The sequence below is a fragment of the Dermacentor variabilis genome, chromosome 3, assembly GCF_050947875.1.
Source record: "Dermacentor variabilis isolate Ectoservices chromosome 3, ASM5094787v1, whole genome shotgun sequence".
NCBI classification, from domain to species: domain Eukaryota; kingdom Metazoa; phylum Arthropoda; class Arachnida; order Ixodida; family Ixodidae; genus Dermacentor; species Dermacentor variabilis.
In genome coordinates this window covers 30,483,461-30,497,260 of record NC_134570.1, presented here as the reverse complement: position 1 = coordinate 30,497,260, position 13,800 = coordinate 30,483,461, and the positions used below count along the sequence as shown (strand labels likewise).

The window sequence follows — 13,800 nt, the reverse complement described above, 5'->3', positions numbered from 1 at the left end:
TTCGTACTTGCTAAGCGTCATTCATTTGCGTGCGAGAATCACGTGGCAGAGATTTACGAATTCGAAAACATGTGTGGATATTCCTTTTAAAGCTTTCTTTAGCTGCATATGCGCCATTGTCGCGCGCTCAGCGTCTGCAAGTAGGCGTGTCTTCAGTGGCGTAGCCAGAAATTTGTTTCAGAGGGCGTAGGTTGGGGAAGGGCGCGCACCCGGTACGCCACCCCCTGGGTTCGCCACTGTTTTCCCCCTTGCTTGTTCCCCGTCTTATCAAGAACCACTTCTATTTCTCTATATGCTGTTTCCGTGACCAGAACATTGCATAGGCTTACATGCGATGGTTACATAGGTTGCATAGGGCTACATGTATTAGCCAGTGTTTGGACACAAGAAACAGCTGCACTTTGAGGAGTGTGACGCACGTCGCAGTCGTTTTTCGAGGGTTGTAACACTGCTCCCTGGGAGAGTGACGCCCACCACGACAGCTTTCTTCAGCTGCCGCAAAACAAACGGAAGAAATGAAAGTAAACGAAAGTAGTTCATGTCGATTATCTGGCGCCCTGCGTCGTTGGAGCCGTGTTTGGGTGGCGGCGCCGTTGCCGCCTTTTTCCGCACGGCGCATCGCACGCGCCAAAACATTTTGACGGCGTCGGTGCGCGTTCCGGCCTAGCTCTGGGGGAACGTAAAAGCAAAACAAACCAAGAGAGAGGGGGGGGGCTCTCGGTCGGCCGTCTTCTCGAGGCTAGACCGTAATTTGACTGCAATCAAGCAAGCCCGCCCGCTCGCGCGGGCACCCTGCCCCCCCATTTCTCTATCCTCACTCTCCCCGCCGCCTGGATATCGGGTTGTACCTTGGACTCGCGACACACCCAGGGTTGGGACGACGGCAACTCACGCCCCGCCGGCGAAAGCGGCAGAGGAAGCATCGGCCCTGCGGCAGCGAGCTCTCAGAAGTGCACAAAATGCGGACAACGCCCTTGGCATTCCCTGCTTGTTCGCCTCTTTCTCTCTTTCGCTGCCTTCCAAAGTTCTTCGCATGCTACAGAGCCCCACTTCCCTCCAAGAGCGGAATGGTTTCACCCAAGGTCGCGCATGCGCAACAACGCAGTCGCTGTCTGCTCATAAACGCGCACCGTCCCCCCTGGGAGTGAAGTGGTTTCGCCCAAGGTCGCGCATGCGCAAAAGCCACGTAGTTCACATTGCCGTCCGCTCGTGCCGCGTGGGGCGTTCGCGGGTGAGCCGGCGCTGGCGGTTGAGTGCGTGATGTTTGTCGGCGCAGTTTGTAACGGCTGACTGCTCCTCTCAATGGTTTACTGACTGATCTTCTGCCTGTGCTGTGGGAACCAGCCTATCGCCTCGTCTATCTTTGCCGCCGCGTGGACCAATGGTTCGGCCAGTTCTGCGTAGCTCCGGATATATGCGAAGCTCCCCCCGATACGGCGGCCCACGCGCTGCTACTATCTGGAGTGCTGGCTGTCGATGGGGTGCTTGTCGCAGAGAGATCTCTGTTGTCATAAAGGGAACAACAAGGTCTTGTGAGCGCCTCATTTGGGCAGTGCGCACCTTTTACTTTTCCCTTGATGTCGTAAACTTGTACGAAAGTCGTGCAAGCACATCCACCGCAGCTGACCATTCTAACGCCACTTTGATGCGAAGTTAGAATTTTCTGTAGTAATCACTGTAAACTAGTTACCCTAAAGTCTTCATATTCATATCTTGTGTGATAATGTTGCTGTACTCCCTTGGTGCGCTCGGAAGTATTTTCAGCGTTGTCGCCTCAATGCCATGATCAAAGACGGTCGCTTGAACGCCTATGCACGGCACGTTGTTTTTTCATCCACTTTCATTGCCATTAATTTATCATTTCCTTAGTTTAGTTAGTAAGCACGAGCAATTTTCCCTATGTTTTCCTTGGTGTCTTTGTTTGTTGGCTTCTCATGATATGCATGGTTTGTATTTCGTACAATTCTTTACGAGGTCACTTGTATTTAATAACTTACAGCAAGACTTGACATAGTATATCTGTTCATTAGCCTTAAATATCAATCGTATTTACTCGTACTTGGCGATTTGCTTACCATTGAATTATTTCTCCATTTGAGTGCCCCAGCTGCATCCTTCTCCCTGAAATCATGCGTTTCATGACGTGTCGCACAGCCTGTTCAAGTTACAGCAAAAGCCAGAAATCCAACCTAAGGCAATTAAGGCGTGTATGAGATGTATAGTACTCCTACCTATGAGGGTCTTGTTCACAGTGAGCAGCTGAGCACTCACTGTGGGTCACAGGCGTTGGTCAAGCACCCCGTCACTGCAGTGAAACAGTGCAACCGCTACAATGATTAGTTCCGAGCCTGGTAAGCCTTCCTAGTAAGTGAACAGCTCTCAGCAGTCATGCTTTTCGTACAGCACCCACCGTGTGCAAGGGACCGTGGATATTTAGTTGAGCAAACTCTGAAAAATAAGTGTGCGATATTTATTCAATAGAACGAACTAATGAGGTCCAAGCAGGGTGGGCAGTGTAGAGGAAAATACAACAGCGATACACAGCAAAACGAACAGCAGCAATGTAACCACGATAATTTTTCGTTATCTCACAGTTTGTGGTTCACAACAGTGTCATTCACGTATCGTCCTTGGGGAAAAAAAGTATAATAAAACAACTCAGCACCTGCAAAATATGGAATTAGTGCGTTTTGTTGGTGATGTAGGGTGGAGTCCCCATGCACTATAGCTAAATGTCATGAGCATAGCGATGCATCTTTAATACTGTAAAATTAGTAGATAAATTCTAGCCTAAAGATTTGCACTAGCACTTCTAATAGCGCTGATGTGATTAGGTTCTATTAGTTGCGAGGGCAAGTCTAACGCCGCAAATTTGCTAAATATCAAATTGCAGTCTTCTCTCGAAGTCGTTTAAGGCTATGGACCTATAGACTGATAAAAGTATTCTGCCTTAAAACGACAGTTATGTATGAGAAACTGTTGACATATTTTTTTTCGTATTTCACGAATAGTGGTGACCTTCATTTGACGGCATGCAACAGCAGTGCCGCAATATCCAAATTATAATACTATGCCGCCAGTGCACATTTGCGGTCGATAGAAACCTGAAAACTAGGTGGGGTGGAGAAATGAGGAAATTTGCAGGCGCAAGTTGGAATCGGTTGTCGCAAGACAAGGGTAATGGAGATCGCAGGCAGAGAGGGGCCTTCAGAGGTCCTGTAGTGGACATAAACAGGCTGATGATGATGATAAACCTGAAACCTTCGATTGTTCCTTGTAGCTTCACTATTAAATTGGGAAATCATTGCAGCATTGGGAAATCCGCGTTTGTTTTCTTTATATATATATATATATATATATATATATATATATATATATATATATATATATATATATATATATATTAAATTATGGGGTTTTACGTGCCAAAACCACTTTCTGATTATGAGGCACGCCGTAGTGGAGGACTCCGAAAATTTTGACCACCTGGGGTTCTTTAACGTGCACCTAAATCTAAGTACACGGGTGTTTTCGCATTTCGCCTCCACATATATATATATATATATATATATATATATATATATATATATATATATATATATATATATATATATCCGTGTATTGCTACACGTGTGACTGCGTACGTAAGGCCGGCGGTGACTGTAGAATGAAAATTTCGGGCCTCCATCACAGCATACTATATCTTCGCGGGTAGTAAGGTCACTCATTAACAACATACAAACGTCGACGCATCAATCTTTCATCCGCAGGCACGTTTCCTGCACATAGTTGGCTACGTTCCCTGTGTGCTTCCTTTTCTTCTACTTTTATGTGTTCGTTGCCCATATCTTTTAAGACAGCCGCGTCCTTCCGCAGCCGATATATCTCTGTTCGCTTCCTTCCCGGGACGTCCGCTCGCTCGCCTTCCCTTCCGTCGCACTCGCCTCAAATGTCCGATACGGCGGCCCCGGGATAATGACGAAAGCAATAATTACAGACAGGAGGACGAGATGTCCCCGCTACCTGCGGCGACACGCAGCGAAGATTGACAAGAGAGGAGGCTGAGAGAGGGGAGTGCGGTTGAACGGCGCGGGCTGCGATAAGGCGAAGCTTCCATCTGCGCGAGCGAGCAAGAGAAAATTGTGTTGCCTCGAAGAAAAGCGAAGGACGACCGTGCTCGTTTCATAGCAAGCCCCTCCCAGCGGGCATCGTCGTCCGATGGCGGAATAAATAACGATCGTTACCTCATATCGAGGACGCCGGTTGCACACCCCACCACGCCGTGAGCACGTGGGTGCTCTCGTCAGAGGAGGAGGAGCGCGGCGCGCCTTCTCCGATCTAGCAGACGAACAAGGATGCAGACGACGCACGTGTGAGAAACGGAAGTGGAAGGGGGCTCCACTGTGTATGTATTTTTTTGAGAGAGATAACTTCGTTCTTTTTTTCTAATCTTTTTTTCGGTCCGGCAACGAAAGAAGATTAACGGACGGAGAGCGCGGGGTAGGCGAGGGTATTGACGACAGAAATAAGAAAACGCCTCCGTTGCCTTTCTTTTTCTTTTTTTTTCAAACTCTGCTATCGACCGCTCGAGGCTTCTCAGCTCGCCCTCGCTTCCACAGGCTCGCCCTCTTAATTTCGGTTTTTCCTCATTTAGTTTACGGCGCCTCTCTGCCTTCCCGATATGTGATTCTGCCTCTCCCCTCCCGGTGCCTCCTCGTCGCTCCCGTCCCCCCCTCCTCTTTCATGTGTCCCCCACTCAACGCTCGCTCCTTCGTCACCGGGTCATTTTTTTTTTCTTTTCGCAGCGCTCGCATCGTTTGGTTGCGGTTCCGCGCGGCCTCCTCTGGCTTGTACGTGGGATTGCGTGGGGGGGGGGGGGGGGGTCGTCGTTTCTTGATATTTTTTTCTTCTCTCGTTTCGTCGTTTCCCGGTACACGCTGTTGCGGACCCCCTCCAGTGGCGGCTTGTTTCTCCCATCGCTCTCTTTCCTTTTGGAAATGACGTTGATTATTGGAAGGCGAGTCGCGCGGCCGAAGGACGCCCCAGGGCACGAAGCCAACTAACGAAGGCCTGCGCCGCTCCCCACCGGCCAATGAGGGGTGGGTCCCGACGCGTGACGTCAGGCGCCGAGCGGTAGGCCAGAAGCCGCCGGTGGGACGGCTGGCCGCCGCTCGCTGCGCGCCTGACACGTTTCGTACTCCCCCCCTTCCCCCCTCCTATCTCGTCTGTATTAGAAGTTTTGTTTTTCTTTCTTTCCCACTTGCCTCCCCCCCCCGTCCGTCTGTATCGCATGGCTGCGTCGCGCTGAGCACGCGTGCTACCCGTCCCTCTGCATAATGCAGGCATCTTTCCGAGAGCGCGCGCCCCGCACGCTCTAATGATAAGCCGCGGACCTTGGCAACGAACGGGCGGGACCGCGTGAGCGTACGCGCCGCGCAGGCGGGCGCGAAATGCCGTGCTGCATAGTTTCGGGGGCTTGGCACTCGGTGGCATCGTTGCCGTTCTGTCTCTCTTCGTTTTGCTTTTTCGTTGCTTTTGGACAATATCAAGCTCTCCTTTGATTGCTTTCGTTTTTCGTTGCATTATTCAGACGTTCCTTGAACGAACATTCCGTGCGTTCTCTTCTTTTACCATGGGATGGATACCACGCAGATTGACCATTTGGTGGCGGAGGCGGACTAGGAGCGTTTGAGGGGGTTTTCTGCTTTGCATCGTATTTACTCCTTATGTCTCGTAGCCGCGCTTTTTAACGCCTGACATGCTTTCAGGCTACGGGTTGGTACGCTATTGTAGGATACAAACAGCTTGAACTAAAACTCAACAGGCACCCGATGATACCACGGCCTGCGCGAGTCCTGACCACAACACGTGGGGAACGACGACTCCGGACGGTTTCCGCGAAGCTCAGTAAACGCAGATTGTCCTCTGAATCACGAGAAACTGACTTTATTGCGGAAAAGGATATGAAATGCGGGCAAGTTGGAGTGGGTTCATAGCTACTTTAGGTTGCGACAAGAACTAGGACAAAAGAAGGAGTGAACTGACAGGATGATGAATAACTTTACTGCATTCATAGCCACCACTGCTGAAGAGTTCAGTCTGCTGGTGCAGTTTATTCTGCGCTGCGAGCTTCGTAGTGCTGAAAGTAGGGCGGTCATCTTCCTATGGACGCCATTGTAACATTCACGACGACAATGTGCATTCGCTGATGTGTTTGTATGGTGCTTCCTCACTGACTATGCATGTGTGCTTACGCCTTTTGAAGTTTTGGATTTGTTTGTTGGTACGCTATCGCGGTCATCCTTCCGTATATCTTAAAAAGTAAGTACGTAATCGTAAGTGAAAACATAGAATAAAACCTGTTTCACAGTGCCTCAAACTATTCGATTGTTACTATCGGTACCCTCAATATGACTTGCCATAGGTAGAAGGCATTGCTCTTTTGAGAACAGGAATCCCCCGGACTACGCCGAGACTTGGTTATTACGTACTGATTAAGGAGATGTACCTATAGATTTGCAAAAACCGTTTACATGCAAGGACGAGTCATATGATTTGATGCCTGCTGATAATGATAATCAGAAAGAGAATAATAAATCAGAAAGAGAACGTGAGGAATAAAAAAGAACTTGTCAATCCGCATTCTATTTCCTGAATGTGTGTGGCTTGTGCGCGTGAGCTGTCAAGACAAACTACAAATTAATATTGAAATGTACTCGTAAATTACTGTTTTGCAACAGCAAAACCACTCCCGTTACCGTGACAGGAGGCTTTGTAAGGCACTTACTTCGTAATATTTGTAATCTAAAGATGCTTGGTGACGCCGTCCGAAAGTAAATAAATTACCACACCCGTCACATCATGGATTTCGACAGCGTCTACACGAGTCTAGTTAATTGTTTACTGGTACAAGGAGTAGTACATTCCTTTCAAAAGAAGCGAACCCAGCAAATTTTTCAGATTAAATAAAGAATTACGCCAAACCGTCCCAAATACGAGAAGATACTTGAAATCCGTGATATCACACTGGTGTACCGTTGTCGAGGTTACGGCACGAAATGTGTAGAAAATAAAGTTTGGTGTTCCAGTACTAATTCAGTACTAATCCAGTACTGTACTAATCCTCCAGTACTAATCAACCTATTTACGCCTGGTGAACAGAAATGAAGTTTCCCAAGAATGAACGTGTAAACATATTTAGCGTTGCTGTTTAGTCTACCTTTATTATAACCTCTCGTATTTATCAGTGCTACCACCGGCCCGCCGTTTATAGTTCTGCTGGTCCTGCTGCAGCTGTCCTCTTACGACGCAAGGATTAAGAGGCGTATTTGCTTCTTATCGGAGATAATGAAAGCTACAATTGCGCTGTTCAAGCGGTTCCATACCATTCTGGCGAGACGCCAGAATGGTATGTACGCCGACATCCGATATGTATGTTCGCCGATATCCTCCAGACTTCAGGTATGCCCATTTACTATTCGCTCGTACGACACACCGTCGAACACAACACAGGCTCAAAGCCGTACGTGCGACAAGGCAGCTCGCACTTTCGCGCCAGCGTTTCCCACGTCTTATGTCCTGTTCGTGCTTATCGTGTGCTTTTTAAACTGTAATGACTTGTGGTAGCTCACTTCACTAAACACACTAGCGCCAACGACTGTGTACACGTTTGTGTACACATCATTCATCCGATTCGATTCATATCAGTGACCTGCCAAAATCCTACTTAAGCTTCGAAGTTTAATGTATTGAAAGGTCCAGGAATCGGCAAAACTGAAAAGCAATGATTGAAAACGCACTAACCGGAAATGCCGTTTGTTTGCTGCGCCTCTGCAGATATCTTCCAACATTTTCGCCGATAGCGTCGGCAGACCTGCGCTGCAATCTTTTTGTCAATGCAGCACAGTGATGCGCACTGGGGAGAGCGAGTTCGTGAGCACTGCCTAATCAGCGCGTGAGATTTCTGAAACACGGAATCTAGAAAAAAAAAAAAAAAATAATTCCACGCTGTTTCCAAGCGGACCTCTCTGCGCGGAATCCACGGTAATGGTAGTACTTGAAGTGGCGGTGCCTCCATCTATCAGTTCGCGTTTGAAATATTTGCCCTCCGGAAACTAACCTAGCGCCATCTATCTTAGGGTAGTCAAGTTAGCTTTTTCACCTCGTCTTCCAGCCGATTTCTTGCCGTTCTTGTCGCGGCTCTGTTGTATTCGCTTTCTTTTTGTAAGATCGACGTCTCAGCCTTCCCGTTTATCGTCGGACCGATGTGCCGGAGGTGTCGGCTATCGCACGTAGCCATCGCTAAATTCGTTCTTAATGTCCCAACCGCCATGGCTGCCGACGGCATCGTTATAAGTTTCCGGTCTCAAGTATCCACAGCAGTGGCGTAGCTAGGTCGTCTGGCACCCGGGGCCCATAGGTCTTCTGTCACCCCCCTCCCCGGGTGTAGCTGGCGGAAAGAGGGGTGTCTTCAGACGCATATGACACCCCCCCCCCCTCTCTGGCCCCTTGCACCCGGGGCCCACGGCCCCCCGGCCCCCCCTGTTGCTACGCCACTGATCCACAGCCTCATCAACAATTAAGGAAATGTAAAGAAATTGTACGCGGTTGAGTAGCGCGATGGTTGTCGAAAATAGTACGAGGAGGGAGGGCTCTGGCAAGGAAAAAACCGCAAGCAGAAAAACGAAAGAAAAGTCCAGAATTGAAGAGGGCATCACCAATGCGTTCCCATCAGCCATCATGTATGCAGATAGCTCTGCGAACCAGATGCCGGGTTCTGCCGGAGTCATTAACGTCATTAGCAGGCCGTTAAATCCCGCACGAATTTCGGCGAAGAACAACGTAAAGATGCGACGAATGATAGGCAAGAGAAGGCCAACATAAATATCGAACTCCATGCAGCCCCTCGCAGTGGGGGTTGGGAGGCGGCAAGGAAACGCACATAATTTTTTGCCGGAATTAAATAATTAAACAAAATGTATAGAAAAAAATATATATATATGAGGAAAGGAACGCGCGATGAGCGGAAGGGGCTTGGAAAGGAAAAATTTAGCGCTGCCAGATGGCGGTGTTTGTGCTGGGCGCTGCGCGAAGCCAGAAGAAGCGGATGAAGCGAAGCCAATCCAAGCACGGGAAGTGCGGGGTGCTTTTGCGAAAAGAAAAAAAGAGGAAAGAGAGGGAGAAAGAGTAAGACGAAAGAGCTGGAGATAAACTCTGAGGTGGAGGAGGAAAGAAAGATGGATTGGTGGATAGATAGATGAAAGTTTGAGCAGAGAGGGACTGCGTTGGAGAGAGTGGTGGAAGAAAAGACTGCTGCAGGCAAAGTTGGAGGGCGAAGGAAACACAAAAAATACATACAAAGGGAGAAAGAGCAGCGATGCGAACAGAAAAAGAAAAGTGCACAAAGGAGGCCGCTTTGCTATTGGGCTCAACCTCCTCTCCGCCGCAGTTGTGGGCGGAGCGAAAAATCCATTCGCTCCCACCCCGCTCGGCCGACGTGGCTCGCTCGGGGCGGCATGGGGCTCTCTTTAATTTGCGGCGCTACGCGTAGAGGAGGTGGTGCGCGTCTGCGCTCTTTGTCTAGCCCTTCTTTCCTCCCCACTCCCTCTTCAAGCTTATCTTTCCTTCTCTCTTCCTTCATGTGACCCTACCTACTTCATCCGAGCGGCACGGCGTACAGCCGGGTAGCCTGGCGTTTCCACATAGGTTGCCTCCCCCCTTGCCTCCCCCCTCATTCTTTTCCCCTCTTCTCGGCGTTGCTTGGCTTGCACGACGAATCGAACACCGCGCGGCTTGCTTGTATTTTTTTTCCACTTGGGACGAGGAATGAGCGAGCGCTGTCGGAGCTCTGCTTTTTTTCTTTTTTTCTGTTTTGCGTCGCCGACGAACTACGGGAAGAAGAACCACGCGCGCCGCCCGCCCGACCCGAGGATCGCTGGCTGCGTGAACTACCTACCGACCATCGACGAAGTTCGAGCCGCGTGACCACGTCGCCGCGGCAAGTACTGACATTTACGAATGCGACGTCGCGGTGTCAGCATGGCGATGAGTCGCCTACGTACGGGCCCCGGCACCAGCCGAAATAAAGGGACGGTGCTGGCAAACGAAATCGCCAAATAGCTACCGTGCTGTGTCGCGCTAGGCGCCAGTATGGCGACGAGGAAGCGATTGGTTGTTGGTCCGTCGATCGATGCTGGCTGTCGCGAGTGCGGATTGGCGCGGATGAGCATTTCCTTCTTTTATTTTCACCACGCGCCTTTTTGGTGCGTGAGTGCAAGCACAGCTGTTCCACAGTGCACGAGCGCTGCCCTGCGCGGTCTTTTGCCAAGCACGTTTCTCGTGAATTTTTTTCTTTCTTTTTGGCACTTTGTTGCGCTGACAACCAACAGTGTGATGCGGCATTGTCATTTTTTAGTGAACATTCATTGGCAAGTTTCAGCTTGTCTCGTTGGTTGTTTGATGTGAGCACTTATCTCTAACATCTCGGGTGAAGCCAGAAGCTTGGCAGCATTAGTTGATTAAAACTCTCTGCTGGCCTAGTTCGTACATAGCTCAAGGTTAGGAATGGCACGACACAACATGCACAAAGTTGGCACTCGTCCCCGTCACTTGCCATTCTTAACTTTGAGCATTAGCTGAACATACTTGCCTCATCTTCCACCCTTCACAGCATGTATGTTACGAAGTGTAAACACTTTTATAAATCGTGCGTTACTGAATAGTAAAGGAAAGCAAAGCTGGGAGAACTTCATTTTTTTAAAACTGCTATTGAATTCACAACAATCCAGCACATGCTTTGCTTTGTGGTAGACTGGAGGATCAAAATTTAACGTGCCTATTTAACACGCAGGGTTTGGCCATGCTTTGTGACATCTTTATTATTAGCGACATGGCACATGAGGAATGCTCACGAGCTATAGATTGCTTGTGGAGCCTTTATAAAGGTCACGAGAGTTCTGTGTTAGCACTTTGTTTAAGGAATAGTTCTTTTACATATAGCATCCCATCCTGGTCATTGTTAATAATGCGTAGTTACCTCTCATTTCGGCTGCCCAACAGAGCGTGTGAAGATGGTAGCGGTGAATTAGTGAAGAGGAGGCAGGCCTGCTGCACCCAACGGGATCATGGTTTCCACGCAGACTGCCATGCCACCGCCCGCACCACCGCCTGCCGTAAGCTCACCCATGAATGCCCAGCAGGTTGGTCTTGTGTTGAAATAACAATACATAAAACTTGAAAATAATGAAACTGCTGAGGATTGACTGATGTAACTATTCTAGTTCAATTTTATTCATTTTTGCACTTCATCAATGGTTCGAGCAGCACCTTGCTTGCGTGATCACCTGACTCTGACAGCAGTGCAGAAAGGTGTATGATAAGGTGGGAATAATGTCAGCAAGATAGAATTGTTACATTGTGCTGGTTGTGAATGGCAGATAGCACTGTGCTTTTGTTTGTCTGGCAACTTTTATGGCATCCTGTGCTAAATTGTCATCTTGCAGGGAAAGAATTCAAGCACTCGCAGAACCTTACAAAAATGTGCATGGAAGCTCGCACATTCGTCTTTCATTTACTAGGTACATTCATTAGGCTGCATGTCATAGCCCCCCTTAAGCGTTTAATACCCTAAGATAGTTTAATACCATAAGCTCAACGCTTATCAAGCAGTAGTAGATCTTTTGTAACTCTCATAAAATATATCTGTAGTGTGGGTTAATCTACATTCTGACAAATGACAGCATGCTTGAAAGCTTATCTTGTATGTTGCTACTAAGGTGTGTGTGTGTGATCAGTAGTCGCTATACTCTCCGTGCCAGACTTTGTCGGACCAAATGTTGCCGAGTTTGGTGGTGCAGTTGTCTACAGTACTCTTGAGTGTGAAAAAACTTCCACAAGAGAGAGAGAGAGACAACTTCATGTAGTCGCCTGCAGAACGACACCATGACTAAATGGCGCCAATAAGCACGGTTTTTCCCATTTTTCAGACTAGCTTGGGAATATTTATCTCGCACACCTGGCTTGACCGCCAGAATATTCCAGTGGGACGCTAAGCAGAGCCACTGCTATGAGTACAAGCCTTTAGAGAATGTCATTTTCTCCAATGAACTTGTAATTCATGGTGTGCTCGTGCACAACCTGCTAACACACCATTTCATTTCACACCATGCATAGTATTAAGCATGAATCCCCAAAAGTCTAATAATGAAGCCAATATGGCAGTTGATAGAGCCAGGTGTGATTATCATTACACCACTATATTATTTACTTTGCTTGCAATTTGAAGATCAAGACCATTAGAAAGTGTTGCATTGAAGTGCCTTACTAGATGAAAAGTCAACGTGAAGATTGTTTGGTGACATGATGATGACTTTTGCACATCATATGATTACGTCTTTTTTCTTTTGTCCACTGTACTTCCTCCATTAGAGCTTGAATGTCACTAGTGCCTGTTTTTGTCTGCATGTGTTTACGACTCTTTATTTTGCGGTTTGTAGAAGTCTGCCTCGTAATATTTGCCACAGCAGCAACAACAGCAGCAGCAACAGACTCAGCAGCAGCAGCCACAACAGGTTGTGGTCAGTTCACAGCCCAACCTGGCATCGCCCACCTCTGTGGCCGTGACCCAGGTTCCCAACCAGGTCACCATGACCACTAGCGCCCACCTGCAGCCTCAGCAACCACAGTCACCCATCGGTGGCCCCATGCCCCCGCACTCGTCGACATGCACTGTCATCCCCCAACAGGCGATCCAGAGCATGACCCAGTCACAGTTGCAGCCCGTAAGTGGCTGCCACTATTGTGATATCATATTATGCCCATTGTCTCCATCTTGTGAATTCCTGCAGTACACATTTGGCTGGTGTATTGTTTCAAGCTATTCAGGGTCTTCCAGTTATCGAATAGCTTAATTTGTTGTCTACTAGCATCTTAGTTGGCTCTACTGGTAGTGCAGTTGCCCTTATCTTGGGTGGGTTGTGTAACTTAGGAGCAGGTTTGGATTTCTTCCAATTGTGCAACTGCTATTTTAAGGCACAGAATGTGTTCTCTCTGTAGTGTGCATAGGTTGGCGAGGTAAACAGAACTTGCTCAGGTGGCATTCAAAAATATATGTTTAACTTAGGCCTTAGTCGGACTCAGAATCATTAAAATCGGACTCAACCGGGCTTACTTAATCTCAAACACGCCAAAAGCAGACTCATTTGGACGCAGGCTCACTGGTTACTGTCCAAGCTAGTCGACTTACGAATGAGTTCGCCGACCTATAATAGTATATTATGTTTGATGGGTGCAGTACCAAGGAAGTTAGCTGTTTCAAGAACATGTCTTTAGTGCAGAGCAAGAATGGTCCGTGAAGGAGCTTGGGTGCTAGTCCTGCAAGGTTATAGTGTTGAGTGACGATAAGCCATGCTGGCATATTGGCAGATGCTTACAAGCGCATGCACTGGCAAGCAGGGCGGATGGCTAGTACAATGCAAAAAGAGTTCATTGCACAGTGTTTCAAAAAAAAGGCTACATACTGTTATCCAAAAAACATTCTGCTACAGTAAGGACAAAAGCTAGTGTTTCATTTCTTAAGTTGACAGAGGTAGAAAAGTCCATAATTTTGGCATGCGCCATCCATTGTTTCTTGTAATTTTTTATGTCATGAGCATTTCGTAATAGCTTGTTTGCCTGTTTCTTCAATTGTATTGCATGCACCTTGAGTGAATATTGCTATGCATCATCATTTTACATATTCCAAATGACTGCTCTGCCAATTTCTTGCTATTATTGAATTATCGGTCTCACACATGACATACT

At 48.0% G+C, this 13,800-nt stretch overlaps 1 protein-coding gene across 15 annotated transcripts in view; it reads left to right on the top strand.

Annotated features, from left to right (window-relative positions):
• Nucleotides 1–13,800, top strand: part of LOC142575352 (uncharacterized) — a 219,151-nt gene that overhangs the window by 174,068 nt on the left and 31,283 nt on the right. For 14 of the 15 annotated variants that reach the window (XM_075684647.1, XM_075684646.1, XM_075684644.1 and 11 more), the window contains 2 exons: nt 11,059–11,198; nt 12,522–12,779. In XM_075684647.1, coding sequence (XP_075540762.1) covers nt 11,124–11,198; nt 12,522–12,779 — 333 coding nt within the window. In that variant the 5' untranslated portion in view covers nt 11,059–11,123. The remainder of the gene's footprint in view (nt 1–11,058; nt 11,199–12,521; nt 12,780–13,800) is intronic. The other variant, XM_075684645.1, reaches the window with a different exon arrangement.